At 34.0% G+C, this 22241-nt stretch overlaps 2 protein-coding genes across 6 annotated transcripts in view; one reads left to right on the top strand and one right to left on the bottom strand.

Annotated features, from left to right (window-relative positions):
• Positions 1–16529, top strand: part of LOC126707460 (ubiquinol oxidase, mitochondrial) — a 33215-nt gene extending 16686 nt beyond the window's left edge. Inside the window, exons 1-5 of one of the 5 annotated variants that reach the window (XM_050407116.1) lie at positions 8211–8355; positions 10428–10826; positions 11912–12040; positions 13493–13981; positions 16171–16529. In XM_050407116.1, coding sequence (XP_050263073.1) covers positions 10482–10826; positions 11912–12040; positions 13493–13981; positions 16171–16230 — 1023 coding nt within the window. In that variant the 5' untranslated portion in view covers positions 8211–8355; positions 10428–10481 and the 3' untranslated portion in view covers positions 16231–16529. Of the gene's footprint in view, positions 1–8104; positions 8356–10175; positions 10329–10364; positions 10827–11911; positions 12041–13492; positions 13982–16170 lie in introns of those variants that run through there. The other 4 variants (XM_050407115.1, XM_050407114.1, XM_050407113.1 and 1 more) reach the window with 4 other exon arrangements.
• Positions 16530–17784: 1255 nt separating this feature from the next.
• LOC126704830 (sugar transport protein 5-like) lies at positions 17785–21479 on the bottom strand. The gene is made up of 4 exons (XM_050403826.1): positions 21341–21479; positions 20552–20871; positions 19303–19935; positions 17785–18459 (listed from the first exon to the last, which is right to left on the bottom strand). Exons 1-4 carry the CDS (start codon positions 21477–21479, stop codon positions 18013–18015), a joined length of 1539 nt encoding a protein of 512 aa, XP_050259783.1. The 3' UTR covers positions 17785–18012.
• Positions 21480–22241: the final 762 nt, after the last annotated feature.

The following is a 22241-nucleotide window of genomic DNA, read 5'->3' as shown; positions in this document are numbered from 1 at the left end:
TGCTACAATGCAATTCTATGCTTAGAATTGCACTGTAGCAGTATTGCAAAAAAATTTGCAATATTACTGTTTACAATTCTCTGATACAAGAGTTTTTAAGGCTGCAAATTCCAAATTCTCATTACATTTGGCATTAACATTCCCCAATGCTAATGCTCTTAGTACTTCTCCCTATTGCTGCTAGCCTACATTGGCCTCTCTCAAGTCAATATGTTAACTCAGTTTTCAACACAACCAAATAAACTCAAGCATATGGGCATTTAGATTTAAGTTCGTTATATATATGATAATGGTCATATTGTTTTGTTTTTTTGTTTTATTATTATGATATGAATCTGACCATATGAGTTTTTGCCTTTCTAATTAGTTTAATGAATACGTTTTGTTTATCAAGATTTTGTTCTTCAATTTTTGTATTGCTATATTATAATATATTTTATCTCTCTATGTCATCATTTTTTTAAGTTGATTTTTTTTTTGTTTGAAATTAGGTGTTAAATAATTCATTAAAAAATTAAAATATAGGAAATTTTCAATATTACAAATAATGATGGGTTGATAGTTTTTAAAACAATAGTGAAATTTTTTTGTATATATCTATAGTGATCTAAATAATTGTTGAGAATATGATAATATATCAAAGTTGATAATTCTGTATTCAATAAAATTTTGAATTATGATTATTGTATTAATACTACAATTTTTGTAGTATAAATATAAATTCCTAGCTATGTCCTTGTTGGGCACTGAGTGCCATTGACATTTGGTCACCTAGGACAAGTGCTGATATTTAGTGCTCATTACCAGCCAATAGGCACATGCATCTCTGGCTTCAAATTTCTAATGTCTTATCATATGTATATATTTTGTTTCCAAACATCATCTTATCAAAATCTAATTTGATAATCCATTATCAACCTTGAGGTGTTAGAAACTCATTTAAACTCATCAATTCAGGCTTCAATCACTAAATTTCTTGCTCTTTAACTAGGTCAAAATGCAAAACTCAACTTCTAAGTTTCACCACTTTTCATTTCAGTTCTCTAAGTTTGCATTCTATCATTTCAGTCTTCTAAGTTTTAATCCTCCTCAATTCAGTCCTCTATTAACATTATATCTATTCTTGCCATTAACTTGCCCAAAATTATGTCGTTTTGGCCTTAATTTAGAATTGGTTATTTCACTACTGAAGCATCTTTGGTAAGAATTGTGATGTACTACAACTACTTTGAATATTCAATTGAAAACCAAAATCCTGCTCTACCAATATACTTCAACCACTCTGGTAAGATCTAGGTTATTTCACATATGAGTTATGACACTTTTCACCACATCAATTATTTATGTAGTACATATGAGTTGGAAATGGGTTTTCAATTCTAGTTGATTTTCTTCCTAATGTTACTTAGCCATGAATTACGACACTCAAGTAGTGGTCCTAAATTGTAGTTGTATTGTACTTGTTTGAGAGATCTAGAGACTAAGAGGGAGAGCGAGAGACAAATCGAGGGAGAGAAAGTGGACGTATTTCACTAGCTTGGCTCAAGCCAATACTCGGCGGCTCTGCTCAATCTGTCTCTTGCTTTCCCTCTTGGTCTCTTGGTATCTCTTTCTCCCTTTTGGTCTCAATACTTGGTAGCTTTGTCCTCTCTTGTTTGCTATTTTAGGCCTCGTTTGGTATACCCACTCAAACACGTTTTCATTTTTTAAGTGCATGTACCAAACACCCCCTAATGTCTGGGTTTTTATTTTTATTTTTTATAATTAACTTTTTTTAATTAAGAAATAAATAATAAAATAAAATTTAAATATTAAATTAAAGCCAAAACAATGTTGTTTTGGGCAAGTTAATGGCATGGGTGAATGGAATGATAACAAAGGACTAGATTGAGGAGGATTGAAACTTAGAGGACTGAAATGACAAAATGCAAATTTAAAGGACTAAAATGAAAAGTTGTGAAATTTAGAGAGCGAGTTTTGCATTTTAGCCTAAAAACTGTGTTCAATTCATCCTAAACACATAGTTGCAGTGTTAGGATCAACTTTTTAAACCTAAATTGATTATCAAATCCTTGCATGCAGGTAGAAATACACCAACCTCTGGCTGTTTGATCTTTGATTATTGCTTCCAATTTATCCTAAAGACTATGTTCAATTCATCCTAAACACGTAGTTGCAGTGTTAGAATCAACTTTTTAAACCTAAATTGATTATCAAATCCTTGCATGCAGGTAGAAATACTCCAACCTCTGGCTGTTTGATCTTTGATTATTGCTTCCAATTTATCAAATACGTGTTTGTCTTTGTGAAAAGCTGAAAGTCTGTGAGTATCTAATATCAGCAGTGCATGGTTTGACTTTGTGATTGTCCATGTTTTAAGGATGCCATTTGCAAATGAGTTTGATATCCACTCTTTATTGGCAAAGGCTATGAGAGAATAGAGAATAGTGTTCATAAACTTATTGACAAAGGCTATGGTAGAATAGACACAACGGTGTTCATAAAAAAAAAAGTGGGAGAGGTACACAGCTTTTTGGGATTGGGTGCTAGAGCAATTATACGCATGAGGGAAGTGTAATTATTTGGGTGAGGGCACCAATAACATAGCTAGCCGAGTCTCTCGCAATTACCCTAATTCCAACAGCAATAGAATCACGATGTTGCACCACCAGAATTTACTTTGTAAACTGGGTTGTAAGAGGGATGCCATCTCTTTTCACTATGGAACGCTAAAGGAACCTATCTCTGTTCTTCTTGAGCCAAGAGAAATTCTTGGAGGTAATCAATTAATCATTGGCTTTGAGCCAGATCTGGTGCATTTGCATGTTTTCATTCCTAACTCGATCATAATTTCTTTTGTTCCATCAAAAAAGATATTAAAACTTGGCCCTTCTCAACTAAAATTTTTTATTCCACCTTAATCATGTGAGATACAAAATTAATTATGAGTAATGCTACGGTTGCAACCATTTTATAATATTTTTACAAACTGTTGAAGTGACTAACTTCTTATTGGTTTTCATCAAAACCTACTATTAACATCACTTTTTCATTTACTAATAATCACTCATCACATCAACGGTATGTAAAAAAATTTGTAAAAAAAGTTTGTATCTCTAACATTACTCTTCTTATATATAAAATTTGATCCTAAAGCAATATATATATATATATATATATATATATTTATATATATATATATTTTGTTGGGGTCAAAAACAACCACTAAGAGAAAAGTGATAACAAAGATGATTTACCCAATTAATTTATAAAAAGATGGGCAAATATTCCACAATGGGAGATCTAAACAGCAAATTGAAAGATAAGAAGGACTAAAGAAGACTTTTATAGATATAGAAATTGGATTTCGGAGATACAAGGGATAGGATAAAAGATTAAAAACTCTTAGACATATTGTTTTATTACAACTTTCTCTCTCTTGTTCTTCTCTAAGCTTACTCACCAAACTTTTTTGAATCCCTTCTCATGTTGCACCTCTCCACCTTTTATAGTCATTTTTCCCTACCCTCTCTTCCTAGCTGGCCTGTTTCCAGCTGGATTTAGGGGATACTTGTCCCATCACCCCTTTGGTCTGCCATTCTTTGATCATGAAATAGGACTTTTAAGGATGTTTCCACTATTCAAACTAGTCAATCAACATTTAAAGTGGTAGAGATTATGTGTAAAACCTTATTAATGTGGAGGTGATTGTTTTAGTGTGTGTTTAGCAAAAATTAAAAAGCCAGCTTATTTTACTATTCAACTTATTTTTGCTACTGTTCATGGGTCCCATTGTACTATTTTAGTTAACTTTTACTTTTATCTACAATACTTTCAAGAAAAAGTTTTCAGTTTCAACAAAATAAGCTGATCCCAAATAGACCCTTAGTGGTGCTTATCCCTTTTTTGCGCTTCCTAGGGTGAGTTTAATGGAAGGTGGCACCTCAATTCAAAGGGGAATTGGTTACTCATAGTCCTTTCTTCAACTGTCACGGGAGGGCTTAGTTCTTCACCTCAGTAATTGTAGTAGTTTGGGCCTTTGTGGAAATTATTTTGGGAGGTTCCCTTTTGTCTATCAGATCACTTCATCCTTATTCGTGCCTTTGGGCTGGATTTACCCTTATAAAAATGATCTTATTGGGCTTTTGCACTTTCTAAAAAAAAAAAAAAAAAAACTTAAACCATATGATAATTTCATGTAATTTTTTGTTAGCACTTATTTTGAATATTCTATCATACAACTTTAAGGAGGTGTTTTGATCCTAATTAACCTGTGTATAATTATAATTTGGTCAATAACAAATATTTATCATTTTACTGGGTACTAAAATGAAATTTATCATGCCCACACAGAGCTTCTAGCTGGTTACATAGTCCATAAAATGCCACATATTATCCCAAGATCAATTTTAAGGTGGTTTAGATCATAGGTCTTTAGAAAAAAAAAGGATTAAATTAGGTGTATGATTGGTTTACTCTTTGTTTTTTTTCAATGAATAATTAACTTGGTGTAATTTTTTTTTTTTTTTGAGAACAAGATACAAAAATAAAATTCTTAAATTAGACACGCGACACAAAATTGGACTTTATATAATTGAAATTATATATATATATATATAATTACCATCTTAACAAGTTGTGAAAAAAAATAGTGGTTTTAGCAAAATTGTTCAATGCCTGTGCCACTAACCACACAAGAATCAAGATTAGAAAAAGCAAACTCAAACCTAGGGGTGGCAATTCATATTCGCAGGTCGGGTTTGCATTGTGTCAAGTCATGAGTATTCGGCTAAACGTGTCAAGAATCCTCAACCCAAACATGACTTGTTTATTAAACAGGTCGACCCGACCTGACACGTTTAATTGACAAGTCATGTAAAAATCAATACAAATAACCCGTTTAATAATCTATATGATTAATAGGTCATACCTAACCTATATAATTTTATCAATTTTCATATATCTAAAATTAAAATACAATTACAACCATAAATATAATAATAAACATATAAAAACAACCATAAATTAAGCAATAATATAAAGAAAAACTAATAACTTAATAAGCTAAACAGGTCAGACGGGTTCGCATGTTGAACACGAACTTGACCCATTTATTAAACGGGTTTGCTGTGTCAACCCGAATATGACCCGAACCTATTTAGCCTCAACCCATGATCTGTTTATAAATGAGTTAGTTGTGTCGGGTTCACAGATCGTGTCAGATTTTGCCATCCCTTGTCAAACCATTTAATATTTTTTTAAAATTTTAATTGAACCTTTATTTATTTTAGATTTGTTTAATTGAACCTTTAATTATTCTAGAGTTGTTAATTATTATAAAATGAGTTATGCTGATGAGTGCTCTTAAAGTATTAGTTAATAATTTAGTTAAAGAAAACTTTTATTAAAAAAAAAAATTAATATTTTGATAATTTTTTTTTCTATAAAAATAATGTCAAAACTACGCTTAAATAGATGGTTAATTAATACTATAAAAGCACTTCTTAACTTTCCCCTTGTAAACTTTCCTTAATTAAATGCATGATTGCTCCTAACACCTGAGTCCTTCCAAACCCCTTAAAATCAACTTTGGTCGCCTGAGCAATTAATTTCCTGACAATTCCTTTTTTTGGTAACACCTGTGGCATGGTTTGCCTGCCACGTAACAATCAGCACTGTAATTTACACTTTACCGGTCTTGACCTCGACAACTCCTCCAATCAAGTTGGAATGAAAATGAGAGTAGAGTTGTAATTTCAGTGAGAAGACAAGGGTACATACTATATACTCGTACAAGGGTATATTGTCGGTTACTCACCGAGAATGTCGCTCTCAGTATTCTATAGCAGCTCTATTAGTCTACGACCCAAAAGCATTCTTCGTCCTATACAACTCAATCATTTGCCCTAGTGGAGCCTGCAGGAAACGATTGGGTCCCACATAATCAATCAGTTGGATAAATTCCTTGCTTTCTTCTGTAATTATTTTCTCTCGCACACTAGGTAATTTATTTATTTATTTTATTATTTTAGATAATTTTAACTCAAACAGTCAGTTCTTAATAATAATTTTTTATCATCAAATTAAGATATTAGTAAATTTTTGGTATAAATAGTGATTGAATCTCGATCTCTTATTCAATCATTAGAAATTTTATGCAAGTTTGTAACTCATAATCTAGTTAAATATGCAAGGCATGTTAGTGATTATTTAGTATAAATAAAAGATATTCCTACACAATTTCATGATGTTCTTCTTATTGAGTATGGCTAAATTTTCATGAAAGTTTGAGGTTTTTATCCTAAAAAGAAGTTATTTATATTTGAGTGATTTATTTATTTATTTTTTTCGTTTGTAATTATGGTTAGAAATATGACCTAAATTTACCTCCACCTCAACCTTGGGGTCTTGAACCACAATATTATTATTTATGAGTTTGGATCACGTTTATAAGTTAGTTTTTCTTTGTTTGTCTTTATGTATTGTTTGCGAGTCACACTACTTTTCATTGCAAAGTAATATAATTTTGAGCTTTTTGAAAATAAACTAGTTTTTTTATTTTTTGTTTCATATTATGCAAACAAATTACTGGAAATACGCAATTTTCAAATGGACCATATAGCCAACTCTTAGAAGTTGATACTATGTTCCTAAATGATCCACATAATAACATTCCACTTTTTTATTTTAAGGTGAAATGTCAATTATTTGTTCGTCTTAAGGTGAAATATGGGGAGGAATGTTAAATATTTTGATCATTTGAAAAACAGAGTTATTTCTTGAAATTTTGTTATTAACTAATTTAATTTTGTTGTACCTTCCTCAATAGTCAAGGGGGGTAAATTGATCCTCTCAATTTGAAGTCTTGTTTGATTTCTTGATTCAAATCAAATTTTATAAATTTATAAGTGCACAGACTATCAAGTTATTTAAAATTTTAAAATGATTTGAGAGTCTATATATTATTTTTGAAACCCTAAATGTGTTTATTGAAAATCTCAAGAGATACTAAATAAAAAATAGAAGTGTAAAATATGAAAAAAAAAGAAAAAGAAAGAAAAAGATGGATAGAATAAAGAGGATACTTATAGGTGGTCTGAATGTTTTCTAAACAAAGAAATTAGTGAAAGTGGAGAGTAGAGGTAACAGAAATAGAAACAAAAAAATCAGCAGCAGATAATCTGGTTTTCCAAAAGCAACCGTCACACTCCACTCAGATTGGACGATACAATGTATATATTTATATGATATCGCCTTTAATCTAATCATCTAAACTCATCTAAACCGACAAATGCTTTGCCTAAAAAAACCAAACCAAACCAAAACCCATACAACGCGAAGCACATTACACAAATCCCGAGTTTATGTGAATGTTTGGATAGCAAAAAATCTCATGTCTGCGTTTTCTTTTTCTTTTATTTTGTCAGTTGTAGCAGGGGACAGTGGTTATTGTTCATAAATAGTAGCCACATTTTTCCTACTTTTTCGTCACTTTTATCAGTTTTGTAGGTCCCATGAACAGTATATAGGACCCACAAACATCGCTTTCAGCAACTTTTTCATTAAAATGAGTTTCACAGTACTATTCACACATTTAAAAATTATTTTGCTATAGTATTTTCAGTTTTCAGTTTCAACAAAATAAATTCTATTCAAACAGACTCATGTATCTGTTTGGACCCGCGTTTTGCGTTTTTTTTTTTTAGTAGCATGTTTTGATTTTTCAGCAGTAAACAGTATACTCATGTGCATTGTTCACCAATCTAATAAACATCATTTTTCAACTATTTTTTCATTAAAATTAAATTTCATGATACTATTTACATATTTAAAAATTATTTTACTACAGTATTTTTATTTTTCAGTTTCAGCCAAAGAAGTCCTATCCATTTCTCTCTCTTTCTTCTCTCTCTCTCTCTCTCTCTCTCTCTCTCTCTCTCTCTCTCTCTCTCTCTCATACATAAACACAACCGCTCAGACATCTCTCCGAACTCTGAGGAAACAAAAGAGATGAAGCGGTTTGTGACGGGGAGTCTGGCGAGTGGGCTGATCAGCCGCGGTGGCGGCGGTTACATGTCGGTGGCTGAGATGATGGCGAGGCCAGGTAGCATGCAGGGAGTGATGATGAATAAGCAGCAGAGTCAACAGTACTACTACTGGAGGAGTAGAATGATGAGCTCGGTGGCGGAGAAGAGCAAAGAGGTTGTTAACGGAGGAGGAGTGGAAGCGATCAAGGAAGAAGAGAAGAAGAAGAATGGTGATGAGGAGAAAGGAATGGTGAATAGCTATTGGGGGGTGTCTAGGCCCAGTATCAAGAGACCAGATGGTACCGATTGGCCTTGGAATTGTTTCATGGTGATAATAACTTTTCTCTCTTTTTCTTTGGGTGATTCTATGGATCTTTGTGTACTTGTGAATGAATTTGTTTGTGAGTAATTGCCTTTTTTTTTTTTTTGGTTGTTGTTGTTTTGACTTGCACTTTTAACAGTTGTAATTCACTATAGAGGTTACTGTTATTCTACAACAGTTCTACGCACTTTTTTTTTTTTTTTAATAATTTATTTATTGTAAATCTTAAAATGGATTGTTGATTGTTCTCCTTTTTTCCCCTTCTTTTAAGAGATCTTTCAGATTTTACAACTTTTTTTAAAAAAGGAAAATCTACCATGTGTTATTGATTGTTCTCTCTTCACTAGGCAGACAGGTTCGTCTTTCTTGATTCTTTTGGTTCATGTGGATGATGTTTTATTGGCTAGTAACAATAAGGCAGAAGTAGATGAGTTTAAGGTGTTGTTGAATTAGAAATTTAAACTCAAAGATTTGGGGGATTTGAGATTTTTCCTTGGACTTGAGGTTGCTAGGTCAAATCAAGGAATAGTCTTGTGTCAAAGAAAATATACTCTTGAAGTGTTGAGTGATGCACGGTTTCTAGGATGCAAGCCAGCCAAGACACCAATGGAACAAAATGTCAAGTTAAGTAAGTATGAGGGTGAAGAACTCAAGGATCCAGGAATGTATAGAAGAATGATTGGTAGGTTATTGTACTTGACTATTACCAGACCAGACATCACTTATGCAGTCCATAAGTTAAGTCAATATATGGTCAAGCCAAGAAAACCTCATCTAGATGCTGTGTATAGAGTATTGCAATACTTGAAGAATGAACCAGGAAAGGGGTTACTGTTCTCATCAAAATCAGAGCTTCATGTCAAAGCTTTTGCTGATTCAGATTGGGCTTCATGCCCTGATACGAGGAGGTCTGTGACTGGTTTTAGTGTGTTCATTGGAGATTCTCTAGTGTTATGGAAGTCCAAGAAACAATGCACGGTTTCCAGATCCTCTGCAGAAACAGAATATCGAGCTATGGCTGTAGCTACTTGTGAAATTGTTTGGATATTGTATTTCCTTAGAGATATTGGGATTGAACATAAAAGGTAGGCCTTACTGTTCTGTGACAGTCAGGCTGCGTTGCATATTGGCTTGAATCCAGTTTTTCATGAAAGGACGAAGCATATTGAGATAGATTGTCATGTAGTAAGGGACAAGATGCTTGAGAAAGTTATCAAGTTAATTCATGTGAGAACACATTGTCAGCTAGCTGATTTGCTCACTAAAGCATTAGGATTTAATCAATTCTCTAATTTGATTTGTAAGATGGGAATGGTTAATATTCTGCAGTTTCCCTTGAGGGGGAGTATCAGAATATGGAGCAAAAGTGTGAGAAGCAAGGATCAAATCATGCCTTGACAGAAGCAAGAACAAGTGAAGCTGCAGAATTACAGAACAGAGTAAATGGCTAGTAGCTTTAGGACTAAAACTACTTGTAGCATTGTATTTAATAGTGTTAGTTTCTCACGTGAGCTGCTTAGTTATCTTTCTGTTCACAGGTGCATAGTTTTGTCAGTCAAGTGTTAGTTACTTCGTTTTCCCTTACTCTGTATCGTATATAAGTTTGTAAACCTGATTCTTTTAATAATATCGAGAAGTATTTTCCCAAATTATCTGATATGTCACTCCCGAACTCTGAGGAACATATATCAGACCCCATTAGTTTGGATTAGTTTTAAGAAGAGTGAGAGTTGGGACACACACACACATATACATATATATATATATATATATATATAGACGTTATGTGATACAAAGCGTTAATGAAGTGACACGTACGGAGAGGGATAATGGAGACAGTTTGGATCGGAAGATATTTGTATCAGTTGGATTTTTCTTTATTTAGAGTCAAGTGGGTTGTGGGGTTTTCGTTTGGATAATTTGTCCGGTTCGGGACTTTGAGTAAAAGTGATTGGGGCCTTGTGCGGTAGTCTTGTGTGGTGTGTCTTTAAAGTGATCGGGACTTTAATTTTGTCGTTGCTCAAAGGTAGTCTTGTGTGGTGTGTCTTTAACTTTTCTCTATTCTTTTTTTCTCTCAGACATAAACACAAAACCGCTCAGACATCTCTCCGAACTCTGAGGAAACAAAAGAGATGAAGCGGTTTGTGGCCGGGAGTCTGGCGAGTGGGCTGATCAGCCGCGGCGGCGGCGGTTACATGTCGGCGGCTGAGATGATGGCGAGGCCTGGTAGCATGCAGGGAGTGATGATGAATAAGCAGCAGAGTCAACAGTACTACTACTGGAGGAGTAGAATGATGAGCTCGGTGGCGGAGAAGAGCAAAGAGGTTGTTAACGGAGGAGGAGTGGGAGCGATCAAGGAAGAAGAGAAGAAGAAGAATGGTGATGAGGAGAAAGGAACGGTGGATAGCTATTGGGGGCTGTCTAGGCCTAGTATCAAGAGACCAGATGGTACCGATTGGCCTTGGAATTGTTTCATGGTGATAATAACTTTTCTCTCTTTTTCTTTGGGTGATTCTATGGCTCTTTGTGTACTTGTGAATGAAATTTTTTGTGAGTAATTGCCTTTTTGTTGTTGTTGTTGTTGTTGTTGTTGTTGTTGTTGTTTTGACTTGCACTTTTTAGCCGTTGTAATTGACTATAGAGGTTACTGTTATTCTACAACAGTTCTACGCACTTTTAAAAAAAAAAAAAAAAAAAAAAAAATTTATTTATTGTAAATCTTAAAATGGATTGTTGATTGTTCTCCTTTTTTTTCCCCTTCTTTTAAGAGATCTTTCAGATTTTACAACTTAAAAAAAAAAAAAAAAAAAGGAAAATCTACCATGTGTTGTTTTAAGTGAATAGGAATAGTGTTGAAATTTTAGTGGAAGAACCGGTCATGGTTAGTTATATCAATTTTAGAGCAGCCTTCTTATTCAAGCGTGGTAGCATTTTGGTGGTTCCAGCTAACTCAATTGGTAAAATTTTTGATAATTGAATAAGAAATCTAGTGTTCAATCTCTGTCTATATCAAAAACTGATTAGTATCTTGATTTGATCATAAAATAGTGCAATTTTTAGAAACAGACGTCATAGGTTAAAACTCTATTAAAAAAAAAAAGGTAGCATTTTGAGTCTTCAATTCATTGACTGACATAGATATGTTACTCATTTTTCTAACCCTCTGTTTTCAGCATTTCTTCAGTGAGATAATTTTCAGCTGCAGATTAGGATTTACTCATTTAGTCAAAGTGATCTGAAGAATCAATCTACAAAAATGACAAGTATTTTAGATACATTTATAAAACCATCTATTAAGTTTGATAATGCAACAATTTCAATAACCAATATATGTGGCATTTTCCCGAATGTTATTGTAACATTTAATTTGAAGATGTTTTCTATATTTCGTTATTCCATTCTTTCCATGCAAAAACAAAAAATTTACTTGTCAGCCATATTACGTATTATTCTATTCTCTTGTGAGTTTATATTACACGGAACTTCAAGAAATTTTTTTATTAAGTGTCCATACTGCTAGTTTCTATTGACTGATTTTCTTTTCTTTTCTTTTCTGATGTAGCCATGGGACTCTTATGAGGCAGACGTGTCAATAGACGTGACAAAGCATTATGTGCCAAAGAAGTTTTTGGATAAAGTTGCGTACAGGACCGTGAAACTTCTTAGAATTCCATCGGATATGTTTTTTAAGGTAAGTCACCTTTGTTGTGTGTTGTATTGTATTCATCAAAAAGCATACTTAACTTTTGCTCGTGTTTTGCTTTTAATTCTTTTTTCCTAGTGAAATATTTTTAACACTGGCCGTGTATTTCCTAGAGTGTAAAGACTCTTCTCTTAGATAGAATCCAAATTTTGCGAACTCAAGAATTCTCTGTTGGATGGTGCTAGTTTCATTTTCACTTCTTAATCCCCCCACCCCCTTGTGATTTTGACTTGTTCTGTTATATCGTTTGTTTTTGCTGTCTCTGGGCCCCATTTTTCTTAAGATCTTTCGAAATATATAGTGACTTTCAAAGTACTGATACGGAGGGAGCTTAATTAAATTTATGAAATTGGTAAAACGTCTGATGCAGGTGTCCACACCAGTGTCCTTCTTTAATAGTCAATAGATCTTTGCTCTCTAATTTTACACAGTATTCTTCATTAAGATGACCATAATCTTTCCAAGCTTTAATGAATGTCAATAGTAATAATGCATGTTGGGCTCACCTTCTCAACAAGCTTAAGATGTGGTGTTGCTATCATGAATATTGTATTGATAGGCAGACCACTAAAGATCAATTTTAAAATAGTTGCATATCTTTTAGCCTGCTCTTATGGAGAGCCTTGTCTTCACCACTGACGTATATCTGCATCGAAGCTAATTAAAATTTTCTGTAAGTCAGATTGAGTTTAGTGTCATACATACCAATAGAAATTACTGTGCAAAACAGGAAATTTGATTTGGATTACTTAGTCATACAGAGTGTTAACAAGCCAGTTATTGATTATTAATAATACAGAGCACTAGAACTTCATACTTATGCCTGTCAAATTAACAAAAATTTTAGGAATTATTCATGTTTCTCTTATCACAATTTGAGACAAATATGTGAGATGGGAAAGTGGGGAAGTTAGTTATACTGAAGGAGAATGGATCGCTCTATAAATGGAAAATTGTTGGTGTAGGTGAAATTGAAATACTATAATATGTTTGATTTATTTTTATTTTATTTTATTTTATAATAATTAAACACTATGTGGCCTGAGTGGCAGCCAATGTGACTTTCTATGTAAAGACAAATAAGGTGCACACAAAGTTCTTTTTTTCTTTTTCTTTTTTTGTGCGTGTGTGCATGCACTTTGTACGGTTTAACTTACTGATGTAGATGCAATGAGATGAAGATAAGTGACCTCCTTTAATGTGCAGGGAAGATCTCTTGATAGTTTTTTGAGCCGAACATAACTATTTTGTTCCTAGATTCAAGTTCTATATATTGCAATTGTATGTTAGTTGTTCCTTCTTTTCAGTGGATTTACCAAACTTTAAAACTTGAACTGTTCTTCTCTGGGGACAGCATGTTTTAGCAACTTTTGTGTCTGCTTCTCGATATTGCTGCCAAAGTATATGTTTATGAGTTTCATTTTGTAAAATATCTTGCAGAGACGGTATGGTTGTCATGCAATGATGCTGGAAACAGTGGCAGCTGTTCCTGGTATGGTAGGAGGAATGCTGCTGCACCTAAGGTCTCTCCGCAAGTTCCAGCAAAGTGGCGGTTGGATCAAAGCCCTGCTTGAAGAAGCAGAGAATGAGAGGATGCACTTGATGACCATGGTGGAACTTGTACAGCCCAAGTGGTATGAAAGACTTCTGGTTCTCGCTGTGCAGGGAGTCTTCTTCAATGGCTTCTTTGGTGTATATCTTCTCTCCCCCAAACTGGCCCATAGAATTGTTGGTTACCTGGAGGAGGAAGCAGTATACTCATATACAGAGTATTTGAAGGAAATTGATAGTGGTGCAATTGAAAATGTTCCGGCTCCTGCTATTGCAATGGACTACTGGAAGCTACCCAAGGATGCAACCCTTAAGGATGTTATAATTGTAATTCGTGCTGATGAAGCTCACCATCGGGATGTTAACCATTTTGCTGCTGTGAGTTAATTTCCTTTCCCATGATCATGCTCTATATTTTTAATTTGTTTCTTCACATTTGTTATGTATATAATTTCCGAATGTATCTGGTCACCTAAAATATGTCATTATGTTTATTCTCCACTCTATATAGACATATAACTTGCACGGTGCATAAGATTTTTTAAAATCTGTTGCTGATCCAGAGATAATATGACAAATGAGAGATTTTGCATGGGAAAATTTTTAAAGCATCTCCTGAACTTTGGGTCAAAATCAAATAGACCCCTTGTACTTTGATAATTGTATAATCAACCCTTCTGTTAGCTTTCCCTTCTGTTAGCTTTCTGGTAATATAATGGATGGAAAATGCTACACATGCACTGCATCTCAATAAAAAATTATTAAATTAAACTTTATTAATAATAATAAAAAAACTTATTCTAAAGCTCATTAAAATTTTTCCCCTCCCTTATTTTTAAATTAAACTAGATAAAAATTTTTTTTTTTTGAAATTTCCCAGTTTGTAAATCTAAATTTAGTCACAGAGTCATATTATTAAAAGAATTAATTTGAAAACAGAATATTTTGCACCCAAATATGTATGGAGGTTTAAAAAAAAAAAAAATCTCAAAACTGTTTCTCCATATGTTATGCATCTTTATATCTTGTGAACATATAGATGCTCTTCCTAAATATCTTCCCAATTTCTGGCATCTTGTTTTGCTTAGAAGAAAATGGTTTAAGAATTTATGGTGAAGTGAATTCATTTCTAATTGGGATCCACCTTTTTATCTGTTTTATTTATTTCTTTCCCATCTTATATTGGCTTAGAATTTGAGTTTTGTCACTGGTTATCCAATTGCATGTGTCAATTCATAGCATTTTGTTTCATACTTTTAGCCTGCCATTTTTAAATAAAATTTTATTTTTCAATGACCTGGATGCTAACTCATTTTGGTGTTAAAGGCTTTTCCTAAGGTTGGTGAACCCATAGGGGATATTTTTTTAATGACATTTGTAGGGATATCATGTTCATGGTGTAACAACCCTTTGTATTGTATGAAACAGCTTCCTATCTTTACTTGGGATGGTGACTTTGGTCACGTAGGCTAGCTGATGGGGTAATTATGAAATTCTGTACTTCACAAATAGGAGAATTCCGTCATTACAGTCATCATTATATAGTGCCTAAACAGTATCAGTTTCCTCCTTTTACTGGATTTTTTCCATAGAGCATATAAAGACTTGATAATAAATGTCTTGTTTGTTTGGTTAACAGTTAGTTTTACAAATTTGATCTACAATTGTTTACAATTTTATCTGCATATTTTTACCTACTTTTTTCTTTTGAACGCTTTGCCTACTTTCTTTCTGAAAATACAATTATGATTTAACTTAATAGCATTGAAAACTGTGTTTGATTGGACATCATTTGCTTTGGTATTTAGTACTGTATTGGTTACAAAGACAGACTAGACTCTCTATGGCTTACAAGTGTGGGTGGAGGGTGAGGCTGAGCTGCTGAGTGCACGTGTAAATTACCAATAAAAAAAATTCAATGTAACCTATGCGCTGAGTCAGCAGACCCTTGATCAGTATGTTAACATTTGAGTTAGGAAATTTTCTGACGTCTTCCAATTTAGGCCTCTCAGCAATTACTCTGTACTAGGGGGATAGGAAGGCAGCCCAAATGAGGCAAAAAAACAAAAATGCTGTTTCTTTTTTGTGTTTTCATTTTAAATTTCAGTTGTCAAATAACTTATTAATTTTGTGTCTTTAGTATCTCCTAGATTTTGTGTAGAACACAACGGGAGTTTGTTTGATTACAACTTTTATTTTTCTTTTTGTGATTTTATAATGTTCCATCTTTGTTTCAAAAAAGACAGATAAACAGAAAAGAGATATGGAATATTGTAAATTTCTTGAATTAGGTTTGACTAAAAGCAAACTCAATTTAACCTATAGATAGCTTTGATGGAAAAATGACTTAGCTTAACTGCATTGAATGTCTCACTGTGAAAGGGTAGAGGTGGGTCTTACCGGTAGGATTTTAGTCTCGGTAAAATTTATTTGTTCTATGTTTTTGTTATTCTTGGAAGTGTCTAATATAATATATCAAGCATGTCCTTATTTTATTGAAAAATAATCCTGATGCTTGTCTTTCATCTACTTTTTGTTATTGGGTTATGACTGTACTTTCTCTGCAGGACATTCACTTTCAGGGAAAGGAATTGAGAGAGGCACCAGCCCCTGTTGGTTATCACTAAGATGTAATCTGTGAAGATTCAAATAGATAAGGGGGTGTTTGGTACATGTGTTTGAAAACATGTATGAAAACACGTGTTAGTGAAAAAGTGCGAAAATGCGTATAATGTTGTTTAAAAACTGAAAACATGTATTGGAGTTTGTCTACCAAACAACCCCTAAATGTTCAGGCATATATAATCTTGAATTGCTTATGGTGAGGACATTTGTGTCTATAGGAGCATGTATTGTTTTGTCAGACAAGTTTGAGAGGACGGAATATATGGTATGTGGATTTTAAATCCAATTTGGTTGGCTTTAATGACAGCTTCTCTATAATCGCGATTTGTAATTGCATGTTTTTGTTGTGTCTATCAAGCATGTCAGTTATTTTTATGGAAGCATGTTAGTTGTCTGCAATCAAGATGGGAAAGGCATGTTATTTACTAAAACAACTGTAACTTGTAAGTGGTGATCAGATGTGCCATTTTTATGGAAGCATGTTAGTTGTCTGCAATCAAGATGGGAAAGGCATGTTATTTACTAAAACAACTGTAACTTGTAAGTGGTGATCAGATGTGCCTGTGGGCTGTGGGTTGCCTTTAAATTCATTCTCATTTGCTTCTGCTTTATATGTACGGCATTCATGTTATTATCATAATTCAATGAACGCTTTAAAAGTTAAATGTCTTCGCATGTACCATGTCAGGGCTTCTCAGCATATGTATATAGAAACCATTCAATTTATCTATCTGTTTAGAGAGTATTACACGGATCAGTGAAGGGCTGAAGGCATTTACTTTCTGATTTCAATTTTTGGTCCCATGGGTGCTCAATGATCAGTTGAATCTATCATTTCCTGTCTTTGGGCAGTTTTTCTGAATTTTACATTATCCTCTGGCTGTTAAAAGGGTTTTTCTTTATAGGAAAATACACTCACACACTCGTGTATTGGATTGAATTCATGATTTCATTTCCACTTTTGCGTAGAGGGGCCTCATACCTATAGCTAAATCCTAAATGTTTATGATAATCGGACTATTTTTTATTTCCCATTTGCTATCAAGTCATTCAAGTATCCCAAGCGGAGGAAAAGAATGTTGATGCTGGATTTGAGCTTGAGCCCTGGGTGGTCACATCCTTTTTGATGCTAGAAACCAAAAAGGATGTGCTGCAGGGTTCTTCAAATCTGTTTGTCTTATTGTGTCATGAGTTTATTAAATCTTAGCCTTATTTTTGTCATAATTTAATGAGCAGACGGTTGTTTACCTAATAATCACGTAGGATCTTAGGCAAACAGGTCTTTGGTGTTAACCTATATAATATGCAGGAGGTGTTCCCAGAACTAGAAGTAGTGATTGATCATATGAGCACACTTGTAAGCATCTCGAACATCAATCTTCAAGGTTAATTTTAATTTCAAGTTTGGAATGTCGAGTTTAACGGCTGAATTGTACTTTTGAACGCGTGCATGCACGCACTATGCTGTTCTTGGCAGAATTCTTGAATTCTATAGATAATATTCAACAAATGCAAGAACAAAATTTATTTGGTTAACAAAGCAAGTACATGATTTCTGTTCAACAAAAAAAATAAGCTAATCTAGCTGCGATCTAATCTCTCGATACAACAGTAGTCAAATCATCGACTACACTGATGAGTTCTGTATCACTTCCCAAAGATCAAAGTGAATGTCCAGGCTGATTCTGATTCTGATTCCCGCTATAGCGAAATGAAAGTAATAAGAAACTCCCCTAGTCCCAGCAGTTGAGTCACAAACAAAGTTTTGTAGTAACTTATTAAACTTACTCGATCAAATTTGCATAGTTTGAGGAAGGGTCTTCAACGAATCGATTCCAGAACCAATGGTCTTGCCAGATTTTGTTCATTTCTTGTAAGGGAATCCCCTTAGTCTCCGGCAAAAAGAGCCCCACAAAAACGGTCATTATCATAACCCACCCGGCGTAGAACAAGAACACCCCATATTTCATCTTACATAAGATGGACAAGAACACCTGAGACAGGATGAACGTCAACAAAAAATTGCTGGCAATGCATATGCCTTGCCCGGCTGGTCTGACTTCCAACGGCAAGATTTCGCTCGGCACAATCCACGTTAGAGGTCCCCATGACCACCCAAATCCGGCGGCGATTATACACATTAGGACCAGTACCAGAATGGCTGATCCCTTTGAGAAACTTGATGTGCCTGCAGTCCCTAGTTCTGCTGAAAATATATATGCCAAGATCAACTGCAACACGTACATAATAACACAATTAATTAAGTACATATCAATAAAAGTTAGGGGAAAGTCCAAAATAAATAATCAAAATTTTTATTTATCATGAATGATGCTACGAGAGATTGAGCCTGAGATGACAAATGAGAGTTTTGTATAATGGATAGAATATTTATGAGTGATACTAGTAATTACTACACAATAAATTTAGTAATATCTTTAACATATTTTTAATTGAAAAATTATTAGTTTATATTCTACACTGTAAACCAATAATTTCCCTTTTTAACTTACTATTTCCTTGTGACATTAATCATGTTTATTACAGCTTTAGTTTGTAAGTGGTTTTTTAGTAAATTGTTAGTGATTATTGAAATTTTATACAATAATTTTAGGAACACAACATTTTTCATAATTTAACCTATCGTAATCACCTTCTCCAAAAAAAAAAAAAAAAAAAAAAATTATTGCGATCAATGCTTTTCCAAAAAAAAAAAAGTGCATACTAAAAGTGGTGTCGATGACAATCTTAGTAAGGGTTTTTTTTTTTTTTTTTTGGTTAATAATCTTAGAATCTGTTTGGAAATAACTTATTTAGCTGAAATCAAATTTTTGTTGTTGAAAGTACTGTAGATAAAACTAAAATATAGCCCAAAATAGTACAGTGAGTCTTATGAATAGTACTAAAAAGTACAATAAGACCTATAAATAGTAGTAAAAATAAGTTGAATAGTAAAAAATATTGAATTTTTAACCCAATGCTAATCACAACCTTAATAAGTTATTAAGTCACGGTCAATGTTGCAAAAAAAAAAAAAAAAGTGGTGAAAAATGTCATTCGATTCCCTAACTAACCTGGCAGAGGATAATCTGGACACCAGCTTCCAAGAACAACAGTCTTCGTCCAAACCTATCAACAGAATAAGCTGAAACAAATGTAGACGAAAAATTGATGAAATTAAGTATAATAGCTCCAATCAAAGAACCACTCAAACTTAATCCAACAGAACGAAATAAAACAGGCGCATAGAAGGCCACAATGTTGATCCCTGTCAACTGCTGAAACGATGGAATTGCTGCTGTCATCACAAGGTGTGGACGATACTTTCTTTGGAATATGGTCTTGTAAGGTTGCTTAGTGGCGGCTTTGGCTGCTTCATGGTAGTTGATCAGATTGTTGAGCTCAGCTTCAGTGTCCGAGTCCACGCCACGGACTTGGTTGAGGGATTGCCTGGCTTTTTGAAGCTGACCCCGTTGGATGAGGCTACTGGGTGTGTCTGGAATGAAGAATGCACCCACTGTCATGATGATGGCAGGAATTCCGGCACAGCCGAGAGAAAATCGCCACCCGTTTTCACCCATCTTAGACGCAAACCAGTTTATTATTGTTGCAAGTAGCGCCCCTCCGCCGAGGAAGGATTGGAAGGCTGTGGTAAATGCGCCTCGCCATTTTGGTGGTGCCATCTCTGTTATGTATATTGGGGCTGCCTGTGTATGTATAGATTAGTCTCATAAAATGTTTCTAAAAATAGTTTATAAACCGATATCCTTAGTATAGAGGGCAAACTTGAAGGGAATGTTGACACGTGTCTAACGCTTGTCATTTATCAGCAAGTGTACAGGACACTGGACCCAAATCCAATCCGTGTGTAAAAAGAAAAAAGAAAAATATTTAGGGGCCGTTTGGTAACATTATTCTAGTAACGTTGTTTGTATTTTTTGAAAATACGTACGAGTGAAAAATTGTGTATAAATGCGTGTAATGTTGTTTAAAAATTGAAAACATATTATTAAACTCCTATACTGAACGACCCCTTAATTTGTAAGAAAGTATACAATAAGCATTTTAATTAAGTTGGGTTTGGTTTGTAGTCAACTAAGAATGTGTGGATCTTACAACTGTACGTACATGCTGACATTACATGCATGTTTTGATCTTGTATTCTAATTTTATACATTGGAGTATTGGATGGAAATGTTGTCCTTTCACATTTACACAAGTCATGGCTTCACCTCACCTTTGTTTAATATATGGCAAGTAAGGGTTGTTATTGTATACCCGTTATAAAAGATAGGCCATGCATCATTGTGGTTAGAGGGTAACCTGATTTGTGAAACCAACCCCAAATCCCAGGAGGAGGCGTCCCAAAATGAGCATTGCAAGATTCACGGCAACAACACCAAGTAATGTACCGATCATGAAGATGATGCCACCAATAATCAAAATGCCCCTACGCCCTGTAGTTGTGGTGACACGACCGGCTATAAGAGATGACACCAAACCAGATATGTACAATGAGGATGTAAATGCAGTAAGGGCTTGACTGTCGAATATACAATATTGATTTGGCTTTGCCTCTGCCATTTTCTTTGGAATTGATGGGAAGAACTTCTCCAGAAATGGTGGCATTGCTGTTACACCTCCTGCAATTCAAAACATATACATATATTTTGGCTTTAATTCAAAATATCACAATTGGAAGTAAACTGAAAACTCAATCTTTGTGTACATAAATCCTAGCTGATTAAAGTTACAAGGTTGTGATTCTAGTGAATTAGCATGAAGAGAAATCTTGGAAAAGATGAATGATTAGATATTCAGTAATATATTGTTACAACTAAAAGATAAAAACTACACATTATTGTACAAGTTATATTGGATTGTGCAATTTCGTACGAAAATCCAATGCCTATGGTGGGTTAGTTCAACTAAAAGACTTGTATTTGAATCTCACTTACACAAAAAATTGATTGGCGTTTTGGTCTGATCATAAAAGAATTATTATTATATAATAAGCGTCATTGATTCAAATTCTAGTTTAAAAAAATCCCATGCATGTGTAGAGAGAAAGAGAGAGAGAGAGAGAGAGAGAGAGAGAGAGCTGTAATTAACCAGAAATGCCAACATCGTAGCCAAAAATCAACCCAGCTGAAGCCGCAACAATGCAGATTATGACTACGGACCCCGTTATAGCTCCATCTGCTGCGTGCCTAGGGTGACTTCCTTGGGTGGCAAAAGTCCCTCCTGCCATTTCTTCAGTTTCTTTCCTAACTTGCTGACTCTGGCTAGTATGGAGACCAGAAGTTGCTAATAGAAAAGTAAAAGAAAAAGAGGAGATCGATTGTCTAACTTCAGAAATTTCTAACCACAATTTTTCCTATTTATCACTCCAAATAGTTTGGAAGACAGGTGGTTCAGCCAAGTATATATATAATTCTATTTTCCGCATTTTGTGCAGCTGAAAAAGGTCACGTGTGGATCCTATGGGACCTGAACTTGCTACCAAAAAAAAGAAAAGAGGATGGGAGAAAATGGTGGCCTCTAGCATAATTGGATATTTCTAACCATCAATTTTTTCTTGTTGATATCCAATGTTTCTAATTGAAAAAAGTTGGTTCAGCATTTTCCAAGAATAGAGTTTAGTTGTAGAGTAGTTCTAGAACTACAAATTATTTCACAATTTTTTTTTAATTACCACAACTTTGACGTGGCAGATTATGAGTGGTTAACTATCATTTACACATAGACCTATTATTTTTTTCTTTACCAATTACACTCTGCCACGTTACAGTTGTGGCAAGAAGTCGTGAAAAATTTTGTGATCCTAGACTTTTCATTAGTTATATTTCCATTTAACTGTTTTCGCAAATTCCATAGGTGGTGGATCATGATTAAAGTAGTACATATTATTTTCACTTCTTTTTTTTGAGGCAAACATTATTTTCACATGAGTTCACCATTAGTGTTACTTCATTATACACCAATTAGTTGATTACAACCCACAATGTCGCCA

The sequence above is a fragment of the Quercus robur genome, chromosome 11 (assembly GCF_932294415.1).
Source record: "Quercus robur chromosome 11, dhQueRobu3.1, whole genome shotgun sequence".
Classification (NCBI taxonomy): domain Eukaryota; kingdom Viridiplantae; phylum Streptophyta; class Magnoliopsida; order Fagales; family Fagaceae; genus Quercus; species Quercus robur.
The sequence above is the reverse complement of the archived record's forward strand: the minus strand, read 5'-3'. Positions and strand labels throughout refer to the sequence as shown.

What these genes read in the sequence shown, in the direction of transcription:
- LOC126704830 (XM_050403826.1), bottom strand. Translation starts at nt 21,479, where the DNA reads ATGGCAGGAGGGACTTTTGCCACCCAAGGAAGTCACCCTAGGCACGCA. An exon ending in CTACGATGTTGGCATTTCTG is followed by an intron (nt 20,872 to 21,340) that starts GTTAATTACAGC and finishes TTTGAATTGCAG; the next exon opens with GAGGTGTAACAGCAATGCCA. An exon ending in GGGTTGGTTTCACAAATCAG is followed by an intron (nt 19,936 to 20,551) that starts GTTACCCTCTAA and finishes ATACATACACAG; the next exon opens with GCAGCCCCAATATACATAAC.